Here is a 25036-nt window from a genome sequence, read left to right on the forward strand (position 1 = left end):
TCTAACTTGATTCATCCAGAACTTAGGACTTGTGTATCATTTGGCAAGAGACTCCCACTCCTGGTGAGAATATGGCTCACTTTCTGTATTAAATACACTTTATTTCCCCACAGTTTTCACTGACTTTCACTGTACTTCCAGGAAAACACTTGTGTAGGAAAAGAAAAGTGGCAACTTTACAGGTTCTTTCCAGAAACTTTCTACAAGACCCATCAGCTTGATCAATAGAATGCAAGACATGATAGTATAGAGGGATTTATACCTTACTGTGTTCACAAATCCTATACAATTATGTCCTGATCCATGTACAGCCCTCCCTAAGTCCCCAGACACTGAAATAAATATATAAATATCACCATAAAGACTTCCAAAGTTAAATAAATGCCTCAGCCTTAACATCTCCTATCTAAAACAAATGTAACACACTTAGAGTAAAGCTCTGCTATACCATAGTAGACAAGAAGTCCCATTTTGTTTTAGAGATACATTGTCTGGGGAAATAACATGGGTCATGGCTCTTGGTGTATTTTTTTATTAACTATTGTTAAATTCCATCTCTAATTCTCATTTGTGGTTTTATACTAAAATATCTTGACTTCTATATCTTACAGTTATAAAAAACATTACCTTAAATTAGTTATTTCAGAGGGGCAAAGGAAACTTTATGGAGACAAGATTTGTAAAGTCTCCAAAACAAGAACCCAGAGCTTGACTTAAATGTTGTGTTTTGTCATTGCTAATAGTTTGTGACTATAGAGCCCCGGATTTTCATTCTGGCCCTACATTTTAGAAAGTATCAGCATTTTATATGTTAAGTAATTTTATTTGCAGCCAAAGTTGAGGAATAAAGGGAGTAGTTCTTCTCTTTATATCATAAACCCCAAAAAAATTCATTTATTAGGTGATTGCATAAAGTGCTTTAGGCATATAATTTTGTTAATCTAACAAATTTAAATTTAGATTTAAATCTAAAAATAAGAGTATAAAACCCATACACTAGAAAATTATCAGATTTCTTCTGTCTGTTTACTATTGGAATTGTAACACATGGTTTTTTATTAAGAATCAGATTTATGATATGATAGTTCCAGAGGTCAGAGATATGAGGTGTATAGGGCCAAAATCAAAGTTTCTGCAAATTGTGTGCCTTCTGGAGTCTTCAGGAAGGAATCCGTCTGCTGCATCCTCCAGCTCCTAGTGGCTGCCAGAATTTTGGGTCTCCTGCCTCATTGATATCATCTCATCTTTCCTCATTTGTCACCACCTCTCTCCCATACTGATGATGTTACCTTCCCATAAAAACTCACTTGACCACATTTGGGCCCCAATCAGATAATCAAGTATAATATTCCCACCATTAGGTCCTTCATTGTGTCCCATCCTTAAAGTCCTTCCTTCACGCGATGTAACAATTCACAGGTTCTAGGATGAGGCTTTAAGGACAGACATGACAGCAGAGGGCGCTTCACCGTCCTAGCATCATACATGGCACAGTCAGTTCCAGAGAATCAACCACTGAGAGATTCATTTACATTTCAACGGGGACACTGATAACATAAGATTATGCAAGCGGAAAAAATAACATAACTTCCAATTTTCATAAGTGGTTGGAAGCAAACTAATCCAGCAAAGGGGAAGGGCTGTGGAGAACACAATTTTAAACTGGGTGATCAAAGAAGGCTTCTCCGAAAAGATGCTCTTTCAACAATTTCTTTTTGAGGCAACGTCTTGCTATGTAGCTTACCTTCCTCAGCTTCGGATGCTAGAATTTCCAAGTGTGCACTACTATAACGAAGCCTTAAACACATCTTTGAGTAAGAAGTCCACTACAGAATAATTTAGAAGTTAAGTGTTTCTAGGAGAAGGAAGAGCAATTATAAAGTCTTTGAAGCAAGAATAAACATATCTCCAAGCAAAAATAAGAGTGGTTGGAGATGAGCACAATGCCTGTGGGTGAGTGGAGATTATTTAACTCCTCAATTGTTGCAGGGTAAGCAGTATGGACCACAGTTGAATTGTGATGGAATGTCATTAGAGAACTAAAAGCAGAGGAGAAACATGATTTTTCCCAAGTTTCTAAATTTCTTACCTAATCATCAGTACAAGAAAAAAGGAGGGAACGTGGGCCAAGCTGGTTGGAACATATGTATTGTTTAATGGTAGGAAATGAAATATAATTTGGCACTAAAGCCAGTATGACGTACTACTGTATAATCTGTGGACAATGGGAAAAAGAAAAATAAAATAATGATTCCTTGGTCCTGGTTTGAGCATTTGTGTGAAAGTTCGTGAAAGATGAGATTGTTGAACCAAACTACTGTTATGGATCAAATGTTTGTTTATATTTCTTTCATGTATCTACAACAACAATTGAGAAATTGTAAAATTGCTCAAACACAGTAATAGGCTACAGTAAAATAATATAGTAGGTTACAGTCTAGATAATATTTTCCCATCAAAACATATTTTCCCCAACATATAGGAAGATTTTTTTTAATCCTGTAATACAGTTGGGAAAACTTGTCTAGAAAGTACTGACATCCTGTGAGGGTGTAAATCAAAGGAAATGGAAAAAATGCTACGTAGAGATTTCACATCTCTGTCATTGCATTCATAGTTCAGATAATACTCATTTTGTATGCATCCAAACATTCTGAGAACCTACTTACCCTTTCTGAGCAGGAATTATTTAATGTTATTAAATGTTGATTACTTTTACACTAGTAGGAATTGACTCCAACCGTAAAAATTATAAAACTCATCTTATCTGTGCTTAGAAATGTTGGTTAAAATAAATAACATGCCTGTTTGATCATAATTTTTAGTCTGTTATTTTATTAAAGAAAATTCCCGTACTTTGAGATGTAACCACCCATTGAGAAATTGCTTCCTGTACATTGAAAATGATGCCATCTTCATTCTGGAAAATGTTGACATCTATCAATACTGACATTGCATTAGCAGATACTTTCCTGTTAGTGAGAGCTGAAAGAGCAGAATAATTTATATGCTCTGTATCCACATGATTTCTGGAAAATCATATTAAGATGAAAAGGGTTGAGATATAAGATGGCTTGTTTCCCAATGCTGGCTAACTATTGTCCACTGAACAGACTCACTTGGAAAATGAGACAGGCAAGAAACTTAGAAGTCCTGAGGACAAGGGGGTGCAATAGAGCTGAGGTGCTATTACTGTTTTCAGGAATGACATACACAGTGCGGAGGGGGAAATTGCCTTAAGTAATAATTTGAAAATCATTTCATGTTGAGAATATTGAGATATAAGTTTTTCTACTGGTTTTTCAGTGAATAATTCACCATATTCTTTTCAATGCTCTCACCTACCCTTTTACTGTATGTTTTTTATTTTTGTTTTTTTTTTTTTAAGGAGTGTAGTAGTGTGTGTGTTTTTCAGGAGTTATTCCACAGTGGATTTTTTTTTGGGGGGGGGCAGTCCTGGTGCTTGGTCTCAGGGTCTGAGCACTGTCCCTGGCTTCTTTTTGCTCAAGGCTAGCATTCTGCCACTTGAGCCACAGCGCCACTTCTGGCCATTTTCTGTATATGTGGTGCTGGGAAATTGAACCCAGGGCTTCATGTATACGAGGTGAGCACTCTTGCCACTAGGCCATATGCCCAGCCCTCCACAGTGGATTTTAAAGCATGTCTTACAATAGAAAAGAGGTACAAGTTTCACGAGAATATTGTCTTATTCTAGCCTGGAAAGAAAGCCATCCCTGAAAAAAAATTGCATAATCTTTTTTTTTTTCCCAGAAAAGATGTTGCCCATAATATGGGCTTTATAGAAAGAGACATTAAAAACGGTACACCTGAAAGACTGAGTGTTTAGTTTCTATAATGAACGGATTGATAAGACTTCACTTAGCTACAGCACGGAAGTTGAAATTCAGCCTTTATTCTGATTAGAAGGAGGCATGCAACCATGAAGCTAATGTATAATCACTCACAGAACTTTCAAAAGATTCTGTCCAGAGACAGCTGTAAATAGTGATTATGGAACTTAATAGATCCAGAGAGTGTTGTTTTCAAACTGACAGCTGTTGAGTTGGCTTCTTGGGTAACAAAAGAGACCCGTTATACAGGAAAAAATGATATAGCACAGTTCTGTCACATCTGTGAGGATTCACCTCTGCCTGGAAAGCTGAAGTTCAAGGTCAGAATATCTCTTGGCTTTATCTAGTTGAATAAAGCAAAATATTTTTTCTTCTGTGATTTCATAAAACTGGAGTTTCACAAAATTTTGCTCTTTCCCCCTGGAACATATTTGCTTCTATTTGGAAATTTTAGTTGCTAAGTGTCAACATGAAGTCCTCAAATCTAGCCTTTTCGTTTGAGTGTCAAAATCATAGGAAAAACATATACATGTATAAATATCATACTGTTCCAATAAACTTAAGGAAGACAAGAATCAGCGTTTTAATGAGGGCTTCTGTGGTTTTACTTAGTTTCCAAGATGTCTCTAGTCCTCTAGCTATGATCTGATGTTTATGCATTTAATTTGCCATTAATCTGAAACTACAGTTTCATATAAAGCAGAGTGGAAGTCCCAGTGTCACCACTGAAGAAAGAGGATTTCATTTATTTCCATTACCTCACATGACATTTGGACTCAATGTTTCTAAAGAAGTCACCATCAGAGAAACTACTTTTCATAAGTAATAATGCTTTGCAATTTTGCCTTTAACCTAACATCTGTAGAACTTTTCATTCAGTGGACCTTACATATTCATTTTAATATTGTAAAGACATATTAACACAGCAATATAACATATATGTATATCAATATTATATATTAAATATATATTTATAAACAAGAGTAAAGAATCTATAATTTTAGTTAATATGACCACTATTGGATAAATATGAGTTCCATGAAGATTAACTTAAATCAAAATTCCATTAAAATAATGTAAATCAATATTCCCATAACTAGCCAATGTTGATTTAAAGTGTCACTGAATAATTAATCAATGGCCAAAAAGCAGGTAAGGCAAAGCTATTCTAGCCAGACAAGCGCATTGGAGATGATAAAGGATAAATACGTTTTCCTTATTCTGTCCTTGTGGATAGTTAAATAATTTCCTTAACATAAATAAGCAATTGAGTTGAAGGACCACAATATTGAAAAAAAAAACATTTAAAAACTGAGTTATAATGGTCAACAATTAGTACTACCATCTTTGACATACTTATCAATGAAAGGAGGCCTGCAGAGACAAATTCATTCAACCGGCTCCTTTGCCTATGTCAATTTGCTTTTCAGTACATTTTCCTGGCTCCAGCACACACTTCCCATAGAAAAAATTCCCTTTCCTTTTAAAATAACTTTTCAAAGACATTGTTCTCACCCTTACATGTTTTCTTGCTATAAAATAAACATAAGCCAACAGCCATCTTAGGATACTATAATTCTACATGCTCTCCTATCTGTGAAGTTATACAAAGCATCAGACAAGGATACTGAAAAATCTGGCCATAGGAATAGGTATTATTGCAAGATTATATTTCTCTTGAGGATATAGAGAATAAATTGGAGCAATTACAAATCTAGCAAAGAACTCAAAGAATCAACATACTTGAAATACAGAAATGTCCTTCTAAAAGCCCAAGAATCTCCATTTTCTTACACATACAGGGATGTGTGCCTTTCCAGTTGACATTAAACAAAACATTTTAAAAATGTGATGGGAGTCAAGAATTCATGTTCTATGCCACAAATTTTAAAAAAAGGTGTGTAAGATGGGAGCGCGTGAGAACACAGAAGGAGATGACACAATGGTTTATGTTCATAGACTGCTTTGTGAAATAATTTCTACAGGAAAAAATGCTGATGGCAGGAAATATGGACATTGGAAAGATACAGAGGGAGGGGCATCTGTTAACCAGCTTGTGCTAATTGTTTCTATGATGACACATATATTCTCCCAGACACCTAGCTGGCGTAGTATTCTTATCACGGTTTGGGTTACACAAAAAGGGGTTTATTTGGGAGGCAACGTTAGTACCACTATGGGGTAGAGACGTGAGAGTGACAGAATGTTGCAAATGCACACACACTTGCTGTGGGCAGCTGGAGCTCACAATGTAGAACATGGATGTAGGAGAAAGAGAGCTGGGGAATTTGTTTATTGCCTTTTAAAAGTTCCTCATTGAGGGCTTGTGGCACAGGTCCTTGATTCCAACACTTAGCATGTTGTGTGAATTGGAAAACAGCATCTGGGTTTAAGAGAAGTTTGTCACTGAGTAGGCAGCTGGAATTCAACAGCTAGGAAACAGCTGGAAGTAGAGGCTCCTGGACTGAAAACCAGGACTCTCGAATGTCAAAACTATTGATATAGCTACCATTCCTTAACTCATCTAGTCTCCCATGATAGTGAAATTGCACATGGAGAACACCGAGTCTTTTGGAATTGCCCTTCTTCCCCCATCCATTCTTCTCAGAGCAAGAGAAGATGCTTTTAGAATTAGCTGTAAATCCAGCCCTCCTGCTGTATGTTAAAGGTAAATGTTTATAATCAGCTAAACTGTCTGGATAACTTAAGTCATTCCATAAGCTCTTTTTTTCATAAGATATGTACACTACCTAAATGTGGAAGGACCACAGGCAGTCCTTCTGGGCACTGCTCAAAAAAAACAGCAGAAGTGCAGATCGTGTGCAAGAATCAGTATGAGGTAGAACTGAACCTAGAGTGCTTTTGGATTATATTCTTGAGGTCCTTTATTTTGACTCATTTTCCTCTATTTTCAACATGACCAACAGGAATCAACTCTAGCTACGTTCCAAATTCCATATTCATCTTCGTGTAGATCAGATGTTCTTTGGTGAATAGCCTGCAAATTAAATTTCAAAGTCTAACAATATCATATTTGTTCAGTTGATGTAAACAAGAGACAACTAAATATGAACTTTGGTAAAAGCCTATTAATAATTGACTAATAACTGGATTGTCAGGCTGGAGAAGGCGATCCGTGAAAATAACCCAGCCACATCTAAGGTAGCAACACCTGTGAAGATGTTACCCCGACTTGTTTGTATCAATGATTATGAACAGCATGCAAAATCAGTGCTTCAAAAGTCTATATATGACTATTATAGATCTGGGGCAAATGATCAAGAAACCTTGGCTGATAATATTACAGCATTTTCCAGGTAAGAGAATCTGTTTTGTAAAATTGTACTTTAAAGCCCAGGAGCCAGTGTCTTATGTCTGTACTCTTAGTTACTCAGGAGGGTGAGATCTGAGGATTGTGGTTCAAAGCCAGCAGTCTATGACACTCTTATCCCTAATTAACCACACACACACACAAAAAACCCTAGAAGTGGAACTGTGGCTCCTATGATAGAGCAATAACCTTGAACCAAAGAGGTAAGAGATAGTGCCTATGCTTGCACTCAAGCCCCAGTACTATTACACACACACACACACACACACACACACACACACACACACTTTAAGATTACACAAAGTCATTGCACCAAAATAAGCTCTAGTTTCGTGATGATGAGGGAGATTTATTTGTGTGGATTTGTGATGAACAGAGAAAGTGAGCAATTCCTGGAGTTGTCAGAAAAGGTCGGACTTTAAATTGTTAAAAAAATATTCCAAGCCTATAAATATTGGACAATTGATTGCAATTTCCAGCCCATTTCCCTCACTTAAAGTATAATGACAATTAATTTAAGAACAATGTTTTAAATAGTCATAAATTCTGAGGACTCCATTTTTTTTTCTCAAAGTAGGACAGTTATTGCTTAGGTTCATGGAGTAGGAAACAGCTATAAATGCAAGATAGTCATCTTATCTGGTTGAACCAGATAGGATTATTGTTTCAAATGTTTGCATCCTGCTGGCTTCTTGTGAGATCATTCATTTTGATTACTGTTGTCTAAACTTTCACTTTAGATTTCAATTTGTCTGTGTGGCATTAATCTTTCAACCTCCCTGTTTCATCTCTTCTCCACAGAGCTTCATCTCTCTTCCCAAATTAACTTTCCCTTGACTTTCATATTTCAAGGCACAAGATGGTAGCTGTCATGGTTTATGTTTCTGCTTGTAATAAAAACAAGAAAGGAAGATAACTGTAAAGAGGTGATTCCTCTCAGATTTGTAGTAGAAGAGGGAGGGGCTTCAACATACTGCTCTCGTTCAGTACAGCCCTTCATAAAGATCGTGAATGTTACAGGCATTTGTTGATGATGACACATTAAAGGAGAAAGGGGATAAAAATGTACAGGGAGAAAGAACTGGCTTTCCTTTTGATTTCGCCTTTATTCTTGTGCAAAATTACTTTAAATCACTTTTCAACATGTAAATTAGGACACCTGAAATTGTCCTAGTCAAGAGGGTCCTTGGCAGACAGCATTGATTTCATCTAGGATGCAGTAGAAGAGCCTGAAAATGTTACTGGGTGAAGAGGGGCTGCTCCTTATTCCTGAAGCCTTGGACTCAGGATTCCCTGAGACATAGCTAAATTACAACAACAACAACACACTGTGGAAATCAGCTAAGAATGGATGGGCCTAAAATTTGCCAAACATTTTTGGCAAAAATGATTATTTTTAAAAATTGTATTTTGTTATCTTTAGTTGTGCAAAGGAGTGGCATATTAATGCATCAGTTCATGAGTACAATGCCTTGTGGTCAATACCAACCTTTCCAACATTCTTCCTCTTTGCTGTCCATTTTTTTTTTCCAGACATGGGGGACCTGCAAATTTTGTTATCGAAGAGTGTTCCTCTTTGGGAACATGTCATCTCTGTCCCCCAGGTAGCATGGTTTGTCTATGAATGGTCTTCTTTAAAAACAAAAAGCCGGGGCTGGGGATATGGCCTTGTGGCGAGAGAGCATGCCTCGTATACATGAGGCCCTGGGTTCGATTCCCCAGCACCACATATACAGAAAACAGCCAGAAATGGCGCTGCGGCTCAAGTGGCAGAGTGCTAGCCATGAACAAAAAGGAAGCCAGGGACAGTGCTCAGGCCCTGAGTCCAAGGCCCAGGACTGGCCAAAAAAAAAAAAAAAAAAAAAAAAGCCATACAGGCCATTATAATTAAGTAATATCCAGGCATCTGACAAATGTATAGGGTGAGTGTCTAAACATTGCTCCGATGATCCCTTGTTCAGTCTCAATGCGGTCTTTCTTTCCCCTTTACACATTTCATGATCCTTTACTAATTCATTTATGCTTATAATTAGTCTTCAGGGGCCAGAATCTCCAGTCTGCTGAGGAGAGATCAATTAGTACTGCACTGATGTAAAATGGACCCAAAGCAATTTGACAAGAGGAGGTCAGAAGAGGAACAAAGGGTTGCAGCAAAGTAGTTGGCCCATTTAAGCAACCCCCCAAATTCTAGAAAGTTTGTTAGGCATAGAATGCTTGGTGACCTCTAAGTTAAAACCTGGAAAATTAGCTTAAAGCTCATGTGAATTAAATGGCAACCCACCAAATATTAGCATCCTATGTGGGCTTTACTTAATAATTTAGAGACTGGACACAGACAATGGAAAGAGTTAACAATATTCTATTTGCATGAACCATGATCATTCTCTTCTGGTCAGATTTAAAGAGGAAAAAAGTAGTTGAGTTTATGTTGCAAGAAATATTAGAGGTGGCTACCCATGCAACATCTCTTTCTCTGTGTGACTTTTTCTGTGTGACTTTATTTCTTGCCTTGTGACATCTTAGCTGGTCATATGAGACGTTTGCATCAAGGCAGCAGAGGCTTGGGGTTGATGGTATGAAGGCAAGTGTTCTGAAGTTTCTCATTCTGATTCAAATAAAGGCCGCAAGTCAACGAAACCTCAGATAACCTGTTGTGACACACAAGGTCAGGGTATTTCAAAGACATTTATGAAATTTACATCCCTCTCATTCCCACAAGTAAAACCAATGGTCATTCTCAGTGATAGCTTTTATCTCTTGGCTGCACTGAGACCTGACAACCACATTTTGAATTTTTAAGGACACGGGCCACTCATATAAGCCAGAAGTTGCTTGCAGATATGTCTGGAGTAAACATAGGATGCTATCAAGATAATGACCAAAATAAGGGGGGAAAAATCACAAAAAGGCAGTAAAATAAATCACTCAGTAGAATGAAATTCCCTATGGCAAATAAAATATAAATGGAGCAGCTATCAACTTGTTCTATTTTTCATGATGTGATTTGATTGGGGTTCATTTGAAAAAGAAAAAGAGAACATCTTACTCATACACATACCTTGTTGCTTCTTCTGAAGTTATTACTGATGGAAAATATTTTCACAATTGTAGTGTTTAGGATTTCTCCCCCTCCCCGCAACATGATTTTAGAAAGGAGACCCTTCTCTTTTCTGCTATTTATACCTATCGACACTGACAGTGGTGTGGCTCTCTTAAGTAGTTGAAGGTTAAAAGTGACATTATCCTCGTGTATGCATTTAAGAAACACCATAAACTCACCAAAGAGATTTCCAATTTGTATAAAAGGCTTTAGATATGTCAGCTAAAATCTAAAATAGGTGTTAAGGTGCTATCTGAATCATGTAACAGTTTAGAGTTAACAAAAATTAAGGCAAATGTACTAGAATGGAACTTGAGAGTCTTACACATCCTAAAAACGCAAGCCTGGAGTGGCCCGTTGGCATCACCAGCAAGCATGCAGCTTCAATGCCATGTGATTTTTAAATGCCTTCAAAGAGCAGCCATCCTTTGCAGGAGATGGGTACGTTCCCTGATTCTATGATAAGCTAAATGTATGGTGCTGTTGGACTTAGATTATGGACACAAAGTCCTGGCTGGAGGGCTCCTCAGGGCACCATGTCAGATTTTCCTATCAGACATAGGATTATAGCACAGCCAATTAAATCTGGAGAGGAGTCTGGTGAGGCGCATAAAGCTATGGCTACTATCTGGCAAATGTACTGTCCTTGTTAGTTGGAAAAAAGTATATCTGAATGTGGAAAAGTCTCCAAAGGATGTATATTTTCCCCATCCCATTGGATTTATTTAATTTTGTTCAGCAATTGTATTTTATATACTCGTTGACCAATTTCCTTAATTTCCTCCAAATGGAAAACAATATTCATGGGGAAAAGCATGAACACACAGTTAATGAGGTGATGGCGCCACCGTGTGGACAAGGAAAAAGCTGCTGTTATGAGAAAAAAACGTGTTTGGCTTTATTAAATGAGACTATAACGTTTAAAAAGGGCCCTTTCTTACACACACACACACACACACACACACACACACACACACACACACACCCCACAGATGATTCTCTACATGTATGTTCTTGTCATGAAAGCTTTGATTGTTCCTCTAAGCCTAAGTAAATATCAATGCCCTTCAAGGTTGACATGCCAGTGGCTGCTATTAAAATGAAATTATTGGTAATAAAAAATCTTTCCAAGATTTCTTCTTCTGCCTGCTCAAAACGAAGATTAAAGCATCCTGCTGTGAAGGTCAGCAAGGAAGAAAAGACTTCCAGCCACAAAGCATGTGGCATGACATAATGACATTCAGGATGTTCAAAGGAATGGCACGGGCCTTACGTGGAAAACGTGCTTTATTGTGCTTTTCAGAACTGTGATTTACTTTATTATAGGAAGAAGAGTTAGATGCCTGACCTGCAGTTTGTTCACAAAGCAATATTGTGTTATATTTTATTTTGTCGCTACAGAAAGTATGCTTCTATGAAGGACATTTTATTTTTGGTTTCTCCATTACTAAGTCATTCTACTATACTTACTAAAAATTCTCCAGATAGCATTAAATCTAGGGAGTGAAATGTGAGAATTGGTTAAGCATGGATATGTGTCTATAAAAGGTGTTTTTATATTGATACACAGTAGAAACAAGGTGACATTTTGGTAGTTGTAATCAATTACTAATTAGGGGAATAATGAACCCAAATAAGGAGGAAATATAAATTGTTTTCCTGAGAGGAAAGAGAAAATAAACTCTATCAGTGATTAATTGGTTGTTGAGTTATAGTTAGCTTTCATTTCAACACAGAAGAATCATGGCAAAACTCATAACATAAGAGACATAAGAGACTGGACTTTCCTGCCTGGGCTGGCTTTGAATCGTGATCTTCAGATCTCAGCCTCATGAGTAGCTAGGATTACAGGCGTGAGCCACAGGTGCCCTGATGTAAACGGTGTTAATAGTGTTTTTCTTTATAATCACTCCAAACTACAAGTGATGCCAATGTCCCTTAGCTTGGAACTAACCCCTAACAATGCTAGCCCTGTGCAGTGGAATACTACTCTTCAACCCCCAAACACAAAGTCTTGGTATGTGCAACATTTTGGATGAGTATTAGGTTCATGATGTTAAAAAGAAAGAGGACAGACTTCAAAAGGCTAAATGACTACATGTTCTTATGATTTGAAATTCCTACCAAACAGAATTATGATAACAAAGCACCAACAAAATGATTGTTGTTAGGTGCTTGAGGTTGGGAGAGAGTCTAAGAAGATTGGGGTTTAGGAGATATTTGAACGTTCTGGATCTTGGGAGCCATAGTCACTAGGTCACTCTGAATTTGTCACATCTCACTGTGTACCAATTGAGATGAATTCTGCTACTAAGTGTGTGTGTGTGAGAGTGTGTGCGTGTGTGTGAGAGAGAGAGTGTGTACAGGACTTGAATTCAGGTCCTAGGCCCTATCTTTTAGCTTTTTTTTCTCTCTCAAAGCTGGTGCTATGTCACTTGCCCACTTGTGCCACAGTTCCACTTCTGCTTTTTGGTGGTAACTTGGAGATGAGAGACTCTAGCACTTTCCTTCCTGCACTAACTTTGGATAGCATGATCCTCAGATCTCAGTCTTCTGAGTAACTAGGATTACTGGCGTGATCCTATAGTGTTCATTAAAATTAAAGTTGGGAAATTTAATATCCTTTCTTATTTTGTTTATTAGTTATTTATTATCCATAAAATTGGGACATATGCTATCTTTTATTTTTTGTATTAAAAAATTTAACTGACAGAGAAAAAGTTGCACATATACTTATGTTATGTACATTACCAGTTCAAGGTTAAAATTTTCTACCCTAACAAACACTTAAATTAACTTTTTTCCTTGACCAAGTAATTGTTGGACTCAAAAGAAAAAAAATCAAACAATATTTTCTCGTTTTAAATTATATTTGTATTGTTATTGTAAAGATGATGTTTCATAATGATGAGTACATTTTTCTTCGGACAATGTCATCCTTTTCCTCTCTCAGGCCCAGTTTTTCCCTCCCAGTCCCATTCACAAGTTGTATATTTCATTTTTTAACACCATATCTAGTGAATATCACTGCTGCATGTGTTCACTCTTAGGTCATTCATTTCTGTTCCCCTCAGATACCCCCAAAGATAAGACAAAATAAACACACACTCACACACTTGTTTCCATTTCCTGGAGTTTATTTAGATACATAATATTTTGTTGAATTAGAGGCACATAGGCATTATGCCTTTGTGTTCTTCCCCTAAGAGTAGCCTTCTTTGATCTTACTTGGGAATGCTTAGAGTCCTGTATCATTTATCATGTCCCGGAGTATTTTAGATCTCGCTTCTGCATATGAGGGAAAACACACGCCATTTGTCATCTCTTCTCCTTCTACCTAAAGCCAACGCTTTGGCTATGCTTGTGAAATGTTAACACTAATTTTTAAACATTAAATTCTAGATGGAAGCTGTATCCACGAGTGCTCCGGAATGTGGCTGAAATCGAGCTGTCGACTACTGTTTTGGGGCAGAGGGTAAGCATGCCCATCTGCGCTGCAGCCACGGCCATGCAGCGCATGGCCCACGAGGACGGCGAGCTCGCCACCGTGAGAGGTAGGAGGAGAGCTTGCAGCCCGGGGCCACGAGTTCACTAATGGTTAGCAGTTCCTTCTTCGGTCTTCACCAAACACTTCCCCGGATGTTTCTATACTCAGAGAAATGAAGTCCACTGGTTCTCCCATCAAAATGCTTGCCCTTATATGCTCTGCTCTTTTACTTTCTAGTGTGTGTTGCAGGGAAAGACCATCTTTCTGTGCCTTTTCCTCAGCTTTGAAACGGGGATAAAAACAGTACCTGCCTCATTCACACATAGAAAGTTCCTGGCTCTGTGGAGTGACTTAGTAGAATGTCAGTTGCATTGTGGTTGTGAATACCAACATCTCAGAAAGTAGAGACCTGAGAAATGTCTGGCTAAGATGACAGCTAGATGATGCGGGGGAGGGGGCTCAGCCATGTGTCCAACTTATTTTAAAAGACAACTTGCTCCCCACCCCAATTACAATGATGTACAGTATACATGAGTAATTTTTCCTATACTTTTGGATCTTGATTCTTCTTTATGGGTGGGTTGTGTTCTCAGTAGAACGTTTCTGACTGCCTTCGAAGGGAATGGAGAGAAAATCATAAACAATACAACAGAATATGCTAGTATGATGTGTGTATTAACTTCCTAGTTCTCTGGCTGTGGTGAACTTTTGAAAGATTGTGCCTAGAGCTCTGTAAATTCTTCCTTGAGAAACCCATATGAAAGTGAGTAATGAATACTACTTGACATCTTTTGATAATAAGAAAGGCAAGAATGAAGGCTTAAAGAATATAAACTAAATGCTGTTTTAAAGCATTTTAGTTCTATGAATAAAGACCTTGTGGGTTCAAGTTCCTCCATTTCATGTGTGCCACAGGTTTCTGCCATAGACGGGAGAATGGCACTATGATATTGACAGACTTAATCAGGGGCTGCAACTTTCTTGATTCTAAAGCCACATTGTAGGTACGAGGCTCGAGGGCTCCAGGTTTGTTTATGGTCATCCTTACACATAGGTAGGGAGAAGGAAACACAATGAGAAACCATTTTCTTCTTATATTCTTATTCTCTTTAAGTAGTTGTACCAAGGGGTTAGCATTCAAAATGTCAGTTTATAAATACAGTGCATTTTGGTCATTATCACCCCTTTCATCAGTCTTCCTCACCCCTCTCAACCCATCCATACCCACAGTGGGAAATGGAAATCTTAAATGAGTGTATGTCCCCTTAAAGTTGGGATAAGGAACCACAAGTGACAAGCGATAAAAGAAATAAACACATAAACATAAAAAAACGCAAGTTTTAGTGCTTTAAAATGGAAAGAAGGGGTGGATCAAAGAGAAGTGAGGCTGTTGAAGTGGTAACACAAATCAAAGCAGAGATCAAAATGCATTGTGCATATAAACTGCTTTGTTAAATGGCCAAAAAGTTCAACACATAACCTAAAATTAAGATAAGTAAGGGAAGAGGTGGGTTGCCAGGGTTGGGTGAGGATGACAATAGGGGTGACATTGGTCAAGATGCACTGTATTCATAAACTGTTTCAGGGAGTGGCAACTTCTTTGTAAACTACTTAAAGATAATAAACATTATAAAAATGGAAAGTAAATGGCAAACTGAAAAAGAAAAATGAAACAAAGAATGACATTGCACAGGGTTAAATGTTTATGCTAGGTAAAGAACTTCCAGTATCTTAGGGAGACACTAACAAGTCACCTCATATTATGAGAAACAGAGAACGTGAACAAATCACATAAACGGAAATTTTACAATTGGATACATTAAATGGGAAGTGTACTGTTAAAGTTTTCAGTTTCATTAATAAGCAAAGAAATGTAAATCAGAATAGCATACTTTATTGTCTATATAGAGTATTGTAACATTATGCAGTAAGAAGAAGTTACATGAAAATGTTCATTTTCAAACATTAATGGGAAGAGTATTAAATTGAATAACGTTTCTATGACAATAATCCAGCATGCTATATCAAAGTTCTGAAGATCTGAGTCCATGTTATGTAATAAATATATCAGGGGACACCTCAGGAACTAAATATTGTTTTAAGAAAAAAAAGCATGTATGCAAGGATTTGCATGTTTCCTATTTTTGTAATAGGCAAAACTTGGATGAGCACTTTGAGATAGGTTGCAAAAGATACAAGAAAATGGGAAAAATTTAAATAATTAGAATGTCTGACATGGAAAAAGTTGTTGCAATTTATATATTTTTTTCTTTTCTCATTTTTATTTTTACTTTTGAAACTTATATCTCACTTATGTAGTCCAGGCTGGCCTTAAACCAATGATCCTTACCATGCCTGGCCACAATAGAATATCTTTAAAAAAAAGGGGGGGGGCAGTTTCAAGAATTGTTAGATCCTAAAATATACTTGAAGATGAAGATGCCCTACTACAGTTTACAATTTTTGTTTGAGTGAGATTATTAGTGACTTTATGTGTCCCAGGACTAGTATCACATTCTCAATCCCATTCATCCTGAGATTTTCCTGTGGTAACCAAAAAGGGGCAGGCAGATCTTAGATCTAGCGACTTTCTCCCCGTAGGATTGAGGATATGGGGGCCACGAAATCTCTGAATACTTTGAGAGCCAGAAATCTAGATTTGTATGTCTAATCTCCTGGTTTTTCTATGTTGCCAAATAAATCACAATTCTCTAAAAACACTAGTTAGAGCAACAATGTGTGGGCCAAAGCAAATACTTTTGTGGGCTACAACTGTCCCTTGGGGTGTTCAGTGGAGACATGTGATTTATGGGGAAATTCACCACTGACTGGGTTTGCTTCTTGTGGCAGGTCATTTTCACTCTCTAGGATTACATTTCTTAATGATAAAGTGAGCTGCTTAGCAAGACCAATGGCTTGAATGCTATGTCTCCAGAAGGCTGGAGTTGATGCGAAGAATCTTAGCTGTGTCACTTAAGGGGCGGTTGATATGTATTGCGTATTTGTATTCAGAAGAAGAATTCTTAAAAAAAAAAAATGTCTGCTGCTAAAAAAAAAGAAGAAGAAGAAGAAAAAACTCACAATGGGAAAACTATTAAGCTAAAAACAGAAAATTTCCCAAGAAATGGATGTTCTTTGGTTTGTCTCCACTTAAACTTTCTTTAAATATCAAAAAAAGAGATAACTGGATGTGAATAGCTATCCTTTCTTACTTTTGTGAAATTCCAATTCTGTCTGGTATATTTTAGACCATCTTGAGAGAATGTAAGTAGGGATTGTGTATTTGTATATGTTTGTCTTCTTTTTTCATACTTCATTTTTCATGGAAGAAGAAGAAGAGATAGATGATAGAGATATAGATAATCTTTGAATCTTGCTAAAAGCAGAAGCGAATATTCAACAAATATTATAATTCAAAAGGTGATACTTCAACCAAATGCCTTTGGATCATATCTATAATCTCTTCTTAGCAGGCTGAGATCTGAGGATCCTGGTAAAAAGCCAGCCCATACAGGACAGACTGTGAGCTTCTTGTCTACAATTAACCACCAAAAAAGCCATGAAAAAAGCTGTGGCTCAAGTGCTAGAGTGCAATAACAGAACAGAAAAGCTAAGCGGCAGTGCCCAAGCCCCAGTACTGGGAAAAAAAGAAAAAAAAAAAGAAAAAAACATTTCAGAGTTTTGTAAGAAAAAAAAAGAAAACTTTTATTAAGCAATTAATGTGTGTGAGGCAATTTGAATTTATGACCTCATTTATTCTTACCACCACCAATTTCTAAATATCATTAAGTTCAACAAGAGCCCAAAGGCAAACCCTATATTATCGTCTTTGAATATTAATTGAAAACACAGTATGGTTTTATGGTTTTATCCTGTGACTTTAACAAGATGGAAACAACCACAGAAAATGAAATTCATTAGGGGAAATAAGATGCTTGTGTAAATTTTTGGGCATACATAAGGGGTCTTGAATTATGAACAAACAAATACTAAAATTTGGAAAACCTCTTTTGAACCGGAGGGCAGATAACTGGAAGGCACTGTGAAAGTTGGGTAGGTGTTGTTCTGTGAATAGAGGATTTCTTAATCATAATTTAATAAGTGGAGATTGTTACAATGTGTAACAAGTCTTATAGATATCTCTAGTAGTAATGGCACATGCATTTGAGACTTGGATTTTAAAATTTTTGTCATTCATATTCTACAGGAGAGAATACAGAGCTATTTCTACAAGTTTTTAACACGCTGAAGGAAATAGCAATAATAAGCAAAAACGTTGTAGTAGATAAAATACACAGCTTCACTTGCTCAGTGTAATCTTGCAAGGTAACAAGAGCATTTTGATCTTCTCAGAGAAGCAATTAAAAATAATACTGTGCCACTGATGCTTTACAAACCTTACTCTGGTTTTAGTCTTATGATTATAACAAATTTTTGTTTCATTTTCCATGAAATTACTTTGGATGATCCTCCTCCTCCTCCTCCCCCTCCTCCTCCCCCCCTCCTCCTCCTCCCCCCTCCTCCTCCTCCCCCCCCCCCCCCATCATCTTCTGTTAATGTGGTACTCAGGAATTGAACCCAGGTCCTCATGCATACTAGGCAAGCACTTAACCACTGAGCTACCTTCCCAGCCCCCTTGGTTCTTTTGTTCTTCAAATGCAAGGGATAAACAAAAGAAAAATGCGATGTATTAAGTATGGGTATATCTTTATGATTCTGACTTGTTATGTGGATGCATACCACATGAGGGAGTGCTGGGGCCTCGCATAGAGAAATAAGAAAACCCACCTAAAGCATTCCAGGAATGCTCAGCATATTAGCAAATTCTTATTAAACTGTCAGAAAAAAAGTTTAAAAAGAAATTCCTGCCCCTGGATGCAATTAGAGGCTACCACACAGGATTTGATGGGTCATAAAACCATTAAATCTGAACACTTTCTTTTTGAACCTAAAAGGCCAGCACATTCCAAAGTGAAGTTTGGGGGTTTCAGCTATGATCTGACCACCTATTAAGGTGCAGGTGGAAGAGACTGTAGAGGAACACAAAAAGCCACACAAACTCCAATGAACTGTGAGTTAGGGTGTCAGTGAGAGCTCTAGCTGTCAAATGTTCTGGATTTTCCAAGATTAAGTGATCAAGTTTAACACTGAGTAGGGGGTGGGAAAACTGTCATTTCCTTCACTTCGAACTCAAGTGGTGCACTTTCCAAGGTTTTATTGATTTATGTATTTACATTTTTCACTTGGTGACTGAAGAGAGACACATTTCAGCACACCTCCTGGGAAACGATCCTCCATGGGTCCCAATAGCACCTAAGTCAGGACAAACAGTGGACTTGCTCTTGAAGAAAATTGTACTGTTTTGGAACCGGTGTGTCTTTTATGCACCACATGCAAGACTAAACTGTGCACCCCTATCACCACTTTCTAGAGTGGACCTACAGGGTCATCATCATTGACATGCAACAGGAGAGGATAAGGAAATCCTGGAGCCAGATCTACCCTCCGGCTTCTGTCAGTGGTGGACATGACCTGAAGTTTGACTAAGTGTGTCTTTGTCCAATAATTGTCCATTTTACTAAGGAGAACCAAAATTAGGGAGAAACAAAGGAGAAATCTTAAAGCGTTGTCCAAATTATTTTTGGTAAACATTGGAAAAATACCTATTTGTAAGAATACTTATATAATACTTATATAATACTTATACTTATTATACTTATTATACTTATATAATACTTATATAATACTTATAAAAAAGAAAAGAATAGAAACCAATTAAAACACCTAAAAAACCTTGCTCACGTCATTTACCCTTATTTTTAATCCCCAGATTGTATATACACATGCATACACACATACACAACTCACATTACACACATATAAACATATACACACAATACACACATCTAATTTGTACAAATCTATACATATATAACACTAATATGACACATACACACATGCACATATATAGTCACACACACATAACACTCATCACACACATACATGTATACACACAAATATTTAGCAAAGCACACATAGATACACATATCACACTCATGATACATACAAATACATATACCTATAAATACCTATGTAAACCCATGACACTATGTGTATATATATGTATATATATATATACACGTAATACTCACACTGCAACATCACACACACACGTGCAGTCATGAAAGTTTAATGATCACTTTCTGCAAAGATGCATGTCTTCTGTGCATGATTATCTACAGAAACTCCTTGACTTCACAGTGGGTTGTATCCTGATAAACTCATACTGAAAATACCACTAATTTGATTAGTTAGGAGGATGGCTTAGCAATATAATGTAGAGTATCTCATATCCAATGTTTACTTCCATATTCATGTGGCTGATTGGAACCTATAGCTTACTGATGTTGCCCAGCATTGCAAAATTTTTCTTGTAATCTTTTTTTTTTTTTTTAAATTCAGGACCTGGGCGCTTTCCCTGAGCTTTTTATGCTCAAGACTAGCGCTCTACCACTCTGAACCACAGTGTCACTACTATTGTGATGGTTGTTATTTGGAGATAAGACCCGCACAGACTTTCCTACCTGGGCTAGTTTCCAACCATGATCCTTTTAAATAAAAGCTAACTTTTTACTTGCAAGAAAATGGTTCAGTGTACGATGACACAAAATTTGTTAATCGAACACATATATTAGAAACTGACATGGTAGCAACATGCCTTTTATCTTAACACTTGAGAGGCAGCAAGCTTTAGTGTGAGGCTAACCTGGGCATCAAGGACAAGCTCTCTCAAAGGAAAATAAAACCAACAAAACCAGTAAAAGCATCTATTAAGCATTAAAACCTGGGCGGGGAATGTGGCTGTAACAGTAGAGTGCTTGTCTAGCATGCATGAAGTCCTGGGTTTGATTCTTCAGCACCATATAAAGAGAAAAAGCCAGAAATGGCTCTGTGGCTTAAGTGGTAGAGTGCTAGCCTTGAGAAAAAAGGAGAAAAATAGCCAGGGATAATGCTCAGGCCCTGAGTTCAAGCCCTAGGACTGGCAAAATGATATTATTATTAATACTACTATTAATAATAATAAAAATAACAATACCTAGCTGGGCATGGTGGCTTCTGCCTATAATCCTAGCTACTCAGAAGGCTGGGACGTGAAGATCATTGTTTGAAGTCAGTCTGAGGAGGAAAGTCTATGAGACTCTCATCTCTAATTAACCAGCATAAAGCCAGAAATGGAGCTATGGATAAGGTAGCAGAACAGTGTGCAGGCAGGCTCACGTGTGTCCTAATAATGAGGTTGTTAAACTATGGGAGGCTGATTGAAATTGTCAAGTACTAACCTAACATACTTAAAGCCATTGTTAGTGAAGCATCTCCACTGTGGTGAGGTCTCCTTGTGACTTGCCAGTTATGCTAGGACCTGTCAATCCAATCCAATGTCAGAATAATAACCTGAGAAGCATTGCATGTATGAATGGAAAGAAAAAGATACAGTGGCAGTGTGGTTTCTGTTCCAGAGTCAGAAACCAGGACCATGAAAGCACTGGAAAGAGGAAGTCTTTCATTGCTTAAATTGGTTAAGATCCCCTAATAGTCTTTGAAGCTTTGTTTGACCACATCAAAGTAGTTGGACTATCTAGTTGGTTCTTCACTTAAATCAAGGGCTTCAGAACTTAACTTTTTCTAGGTAATCCCAATTGTAATTTTAGATAGTCTGAATAAGGACAGGGTCCACATGGGGGAAAGCTGACACCCTCAATTGCTTTTATGGGTGTTTGTTTCTGCAAACATTTCAAAATATCTGGCCTTGACTTTAGAGCCACACAACTGCTTGATACTTTGTCATGGCATTTCGTTCATCACACAGTAACTTCCTGTGCAGATGACAAGATTTGTTTTCTCAACAAAGCTGTTTTAGTGCAGCTGTTCTGGTGACTGACTTTTAAAATCAAAGGCATCTTAGAAAGACATAAACCCACCCTCCCATACCTCTCCGCCATAACACCTTAGGTTCGTTTTAACAAATTACCCTCTTTTTCTTCTTCTCTCTTTTCCTATAGAAAAATAATTTTGAAAACTCAATTCTCCTTGCCCAGAACAGTGGCCTATTTAAAAAAAATCAGTTGAACCCTAAAGTAGCACAATGCTGAATTGTTTACTACAGTCTGGATGCATAGTTTATTCCACATGAATTAAGATTCCCAATTATAAGCAATTATTCCTATTGACAAATACCCTCTCCTTGATTATGAGTATGCGATGATCACTTGGATGGCGGATGTTCTCAGTTATAAGTCTTTCCCTTCCGTGCCATGCCTGGCATGATGTGATTTAGTTTGACCCAGTGACTCAGCATCCTATTTGTAAGACTGTTGGATCTGATATTAAACATTTGCAAGTTATTTTGTAATCGCTCAAGTGCATTCTTCACTTTGAGTAACTTCCCTCCTTCCTGTTCCATCTTCAGCCATCTTCCTTCAATCTGGCTATTTATTTTCCCCTATGATCCAAAATCTATGGATAAGTAAGTGTGTGGAGAGGAGATGTCACTCTCAAGTAGTTTGTTCCTTGACATTACAGCTAGCTATAATTTAATATATGAGCAAATGGGGCACATGAGTGTGTGCTCTTCTCTTGGAGGTGAGACCTGCAGAAGAAAGGCAGATTTCTCAGAGGAGCACAACTGACAGCTGGAAAACCATGTGACATCCATTGCCTACCCTACAGCCAATGATAAGTTCTGCTTTTTCCCCTGCCCCCCGCCCCTTGCCAGTCCTGGTTCTTGAAATCGGCCTGGTGGCTATATTTGAGCCTCAGTTGTACTCAAGGCTATCACTGTTCACTTGAGCCACAGTGCCACTTCCAGCATTTTCTGAGTAGTTTATTGGGGATGAGAGTCTCACAAACTTTCATGCTCAGGCTGTCTTTGAATCACAATCTATAGATCTCAGCCTCCTGAGTTAGCTAGGATTTCAGATGTCAGCCATGGGCACCTGGACTCCCTCTCATTTTTTAATGCTCTAATTTTGGAGGACCCTCACACATAACCCATTAACTTAGATGAGTCCTTGTGAAAAGAAAATCATCTACTCCATTGTCAAGAATGCTTCATAATCAATTGCTTTGACCTTACTCTGCAGTTTTTAAGCAATGTATAATCCTTGGTCTCACTATAGACCAACCCATCAGAACCTAAATTTCCTCAGCAACTCCAAGTGATTCCTAAGCACATCAGAAGGTGAAGAGAACCAAAGAATACCTGAGTCCTAGTGGTTCCTGGTTAAAGTCATAGTTTAAACATATGGACAACAGAACGGTGCTAGACATAGCAGGGAGATGATACTCTATTGAAGACCTTCTACTTCCTCTGAGAGCCTGAAGATTTCAGTACAAGTCCCTGGAATGAGCAAGAAGAAATTGACTCTAAATGTGTGTGTGTGTGTGTGTGTGTGTGTGTGTGTGTGTGTGTGTGCCCTGTGCATGAGAGAGGAAGAAAGAGAGATAGGAAAAGAGAGGAAAGAAAGAAAAGGAGAGAGAGAGAGAGAGAGATTGAGAGGAGAGATCTTCAGAGTATCTTTCAACTAAAGCTCTAGCATGGTCAGATTTAGTACCCAAGTCCCTAGAATTCAAGCACACGTTAAGCTTCCTATCTTCATTTCTCTACATGTAGGTTACCTGGACCAGAAATAATAGTTTCCATGATGGCTTGATATATTGAACAAACCAACCAACCACCCAAATCCATATGCACAGTTGCACTTCTGGTCCACAGGGAAGATTGCTGCCAGTTCATTTGGTTTTGCAAGCCTCTTGCCTGTGATAGTCCACTCTCATCACTCTTCATTCAGTTCAGGAGTCATATTGACTCAGAGGTTGTGACATTCATATGTGATAGGAATTGATACATACCTCTCATACATTGATTACAGAGTCCATGGTATAGGCAGCATAGCTAACCCTCTACTAAGTGGAGTCTGGGGAAGAAGAACCATACTTACCTTATGCCAGATTATTACAGAATCTTACGAAATTTTCCCAACCTAGCACACATGATTTAATTTTAAGAAGCTTTATTGAGGGTGAGTCTGAAAATGATTTTTTTTCTAAAAAACTAAGGGTTCTGTTTCCTAATTACTCTGGGCCCATTACTTGGATGCTTTCTTGCTATTGAGTCATCTGGGTTTCTAATATGTTTTATATTAGTATCCTTTTATCAGATGTGTGGTTTGCAAAAATAGTCACCCATCTCTGGGTTGCCTTTTCTTTTGTGCTGAAGCTTTTTAGTTTGACATCATCCTTTAAAAAAAACAAAAAAAGATTATCATATGATCTAGGAATACCATTTCTGGATAAATATTCAATGACTTGACATTGGCAGTAAAAGCTATCTCTTCACTCTCAATTTTATTTCAGCAGTGGTCACAATAGCTAAGGGAAGCATCCTAAACATCCATCAATGGGAGAGTGGATAAAGAACATGTGGTATGGTTACATGATTGAATACTATGGAACCTTAAATAAGGAGAAAATTTTGTCATTTTCTACAACAAATATAGAACTGGATAACAATTATATATATATATAATTTAATTTTATTGTAAGTTGATGTACAGAGGGGTTACAGTTACATATGTAAGGTAATAAGGACATTTCTTGTCCAACAGTGTTACCACTTCCTTTATTTTCTCCCACATCCCTTCCCCCAATTCCCTCCCCCATAACTTGTAAAGTTTGTTTCCAACATATTGTCTTGTGAATATCGCTGTTGCACTGGTTCACTCTGTGTCCTTTGTCTCATCATTTTGTGATTCCCCTTCTCTTTCCCAAATCAGATAAATGTATATTCAAGACACAGGATACCAAAATCAAAAGCAGTGACAATGGGGGATAACCCAAAGGCAGAAGAAAGAAAGAAAGGAAAGAAAGAAGGAAAAAAGAAATAACTTCACACAGTACATTAGGGAAAAAAAACCTCTTTTTTCCATATCTTGGAGTTCGTTTCAATTACTATCATTTTATATGATCATATGTACCTGACTATCAAGCTATTGTGATTTTTTCCACTAGGCCTATCCTAGACATATCCTAATGATTACAAATGAAGGAAATCATGGAGGCTATGTTTCTTTGAGTCTGGCTTAATTCACTTACTATGATTTTTTCCAAGTCTTTCCATTTCATTATGAATGGAGTGATGTCATCCTTTCTGATGGAAGCATAGAATTGGATTGTGTATATATACTATGTTTCTTGATCCATTCATCTAC

The 25036-nt window shown here is 37.5% G+C and overlaps 1 protein-coding gene across 1 annotated transcript in view; it reads left to right on the plus strand.

Moving 5' to 3' along the window:
• Positions 1 to 7031: 7031 nt before the first annotated feature.
• The window catches only part of Hao1 (hydroxyacid oxidase 1), a 48033-nt gene continuing 30028 nt past the window's right edge, over positions 7032 to 25036 (plus strand). Inside the window, exons 1-2 of the mRNA XM_048347422.1 lie at positions 7032 to 7168; positions 13685 to 13836. Coding sequence (XP_048203379.1) covers positions 7032 to 7168; positions 13685 to 13836 — 289 coding nt within the window. The remainder of the gene's footprint in view (positions 7169 to 13684; positions 13837 to 25036) is intronic.

This window comes from Perognathus longimembris, chromosome 6 (genome assembly GCF_023159225.1).
Source record: "Perognathus longimembris pacificus isolate PPM17 chromosome 6, ASM2315922v1, whole genome shotgun sequence".
In the NCBI taxonomy this organism is placed as follows: Eukaryota; Metazoa; Chordata; class Mammalia; order Rodentia; family Heteromyidae; genus Perognathus; species Perognathus longimembris.